The sequence below is a fragment of the Aptenodytes forsteri genome, unplaced genomic scaffold (genome assembly GCF_000699145.1).
Source record: "Aptenodytes forsteri isolate BGI_AS27 unplaced genomic scaffold, ASM69914v1 Scaffold33, whole genome shotgun sequence".
Taxonomy (NCBI): Eukaryota; Metazoa; Chordata; class Aves; order Sphenisciformes; family Spheniscidae; genus Aptenodytes; species Aptenodytes forsteri.
Window position 1 is genome coordinate 6,720,885 of NW_008795037.1, and position 2,920 is coordinate 6,723,804.

General features: G+C 40.6%; 1 protein-coding gene across 1 annotated transcript in view; it reads left to right on the top strand.

Moving 5' to 3' along the window:
* Positions 1 to 228: 228 nt before the first annotated feature.
* The window catches only part of SMPD3 (sphingomyelin phosphodiesterase 3), a 33,505-nt gene continuing 30,813 nt past the window's right edge, over positions 229 to 2,920 (top strand). The window contains exon 1 of the mRNA XM_009276740.1: positions 229 to 1,566. Coding sequence (XP_009275015.1) covers positions 229 to 1,566 — 1,338 coding nt within the window. The remainder of the gene's footprint in view (positions 1,567 to 2,920) is intronic.

Sequence of the window (2,920 nt, forward strand, 5' to 3'; positions counted from 1 at the left end):
TTTGACAAATATAGATGCCAAAAAGCCAGACGAAAACAGTGGCCTTGTTTCATTTTTACTGCAACACAGTGAAATGGTGCTCTTAAAGTTTTGGTATTGACTCTCACTGGAAAAAAACAAACTCCTGACTGGACCTTTTTTCCCCAGCCTTCTCCCAGTGTTCTTATGGAGGCTTGACACAGTGACATCATGTAGTAGGCCCTGAAGCGTTGTCATAATTAAGTTGCAATGGTTTTATACACTTCCCCATTTCCCAACAGCTTTCTATCAGTTCTGCATTCTTTTTCCTGGGGCCTGATTTTCCCATGCTACTGGTTAGCAGATAGGCTTGTGGCCTCTTTTGTTCCAACCACCTATGAAAAACGTCAACGAGCAGATGATCCATGCTATTTTCATGCACTCTGCATCATTATTACCACTCCCATCTACTTGGCACTGTTGGTAGCCTCTCTTCCTTTTGCTCTGATTGGTTTCTTGTTATGGTCCCCACTCCAGTCAGCCAGAAGGCCATATATCTACTCCAGACTAGAAGACAAGAGCCATGCCAATGGAGCCACCCTGCTCACTGAATGGAAGGCTGCAGGGAATGGGAAAAGCTTCTGCTTTGGCAGTGCCAATGTTTGCCTGCTGCCAGATTCTCTGGCAAGATTTAATAATGTTTTCAATACACAGGCTAGGGCTAAAGAGATTGGCCGGAGGATCCGAAATGGAGCAAGCAGACCACAGATCAAAATATACATAGATTCTCCTACCAACACATCCATCAGTGCAGCAAGTTTTAGCAGCTTGGTCTCCCCCCAGGGTGGAGATAACACTAATCGTACTGTTAATGCTGGCATCAAAAGGACAACATCAATGGAGTATAAAGGAGACAATTCTGGCTCAAACAACAGTGAGGATAGTAGAGAAGATAAAGGTGGAGCTGGAGAGCCAAATGAGGGAGAAGAAAACACTTGCATTGTCCGCATAAATGGAGAGGATAATGGCCACATGTCAGACACAGAAATGGATACCGTCAATGGCCAGGCTCATGCCAGTGGCCCAGCAGAGCCCTCACTGGAAAGTGACGTGGAGATCTCAAAAACACCTAACCACAAACAGAAGGAAGGAGATTCTGGGAGTTTAGACAGCTACTCTGCCTCACGAGAGTCCTTAGTTAAAGTTCGCGTTGGAGATGGTACAGTGGACCAAAGCACTGTCAACAACAAGCTCCTCTACAAAGCTTCAATCATGAAGAAGACTTCAGTGCGGAAAAAGAAACATACAGATGAGACCTTTGATCATGAGATCTCTGCTTTCTTCCCTGCCAACTTGGACTTTCTGTGTTTGCAGGAAGTGTTTGACAAAAGAGCTGCGGAGAAATTGAAAGAGCAGCTTCATCACTATTTTGAATACATTGTCTATGATGTTGGGGTCTACAGTTGCCATGGCTGCTGTAGCTTTAAGTTTGTGAACAGTGGTCTACTTTTTGCCAGCCGCTATCCTGTTATGGATGCTGCCTATCACTGTTACCCCAATGGAAGAGGAACGGACTCCCTGGCTTCCAAGGGAGCCTTGTTTCTCAAGGTAAGAGCCTTTTTGAAGCCATAAATATTGACTCTATATACGTGATACATTATAAAGTTACGTTATTTTCTCTCAGTCATTTCTGTTAGAGTTCAAAGAGGCAATATTCAGTTCTAGATTACCTACTATAACCTATATATAGGTTTTGTGGTCTAGATACTGTGTTAAAGTGATGGATGTGCGTGAAATAATGGGGGACTTTTGGAGGCAGAACTTGAGTATAATTTCAAGTGTCAAAATTTGAAGTAGTTTCATGTAATTTTAGTTTCTTTTTTGCAGAAATCTCTTTAATAAAATGCACAAATTCTAAGCTTCATAACATGAATATAGTACAGTGGGCATTACTGTTAGAAACCAGCTTATGCATGTTGTGTGTTTATGTGGGAATCAAAAGTCTAAATGCCAGTAGAATAAAACTGAAAGAATTGCAATGAACTGTATGGCTATCCCTCTCTCTTGGATGCAAAAGAACTGTTAAGGAGAGATACAAAGAAGAGTAAACCACAAAAAAAATACGCCTGGGACACTGGGGAGCACAGAGGTTTTACACTTTATTTACACAGTTTACTTAAATTAACTAATGGTAGTGAGAACGCGAAGCCTGGGGTTATACTTCTGTAAATCATGAAAAGCAGAAATAAAAGTCTGCGTGCAGTGATTTGCTTTTCTAGCACTAGTGGCTGTTCATGCTTAATTCTTGGGAAAATCTGGCTGTGCTCTTCATGAACTGGAAAGCGAGCTCTTCTACTTTGTGATTAATCAAGAACCAAAACTTTGTGCAGAGATCCAAATCTGTAGACCCAAACCTCGACAGGTCAGAAAATCTCCTAGGATACTGGATTTCAGATTTTGTGATTTTGTCAGAGTTTGGAATGAGTTTCACTAACTAAAACCTGAACTTTTTTCCTAATGCTAGCAAAATACATTAGGTGCTCAAATGACATGTTCTTTCTAGCGCATATGCTCACGAGTCCTCAACAAAAGCCATTAATAGCCCTTAAGAATATGGATTGTTAGTAAGGATCAGTGGGGTTTTTTGTACCCGCTGTTTGTAATTTATAAACAAAGCAAAAACTTTTGGTATTGTGGCTTGCATAAAAAAAGCAAATACTAGAATTTGCAGTCCGATAGTAGTCCAGTATTTCACATACATCTGACATAAACAAAAGCAGATCATATTGGAATACAGGTTTCCAAAAATTGGGTCTAAGCTTTCTATACTCCACTCTTATGCGTTTATAAACAGCTAAAGTTTCTTTTTTTCATCATAAACTGCTTGGTTTAATTTCAGTCAGCAACTAAGCACAACGCAGCGATTAAGAGATTAAGAGATTAAGAGATTAAGAGATTAAGA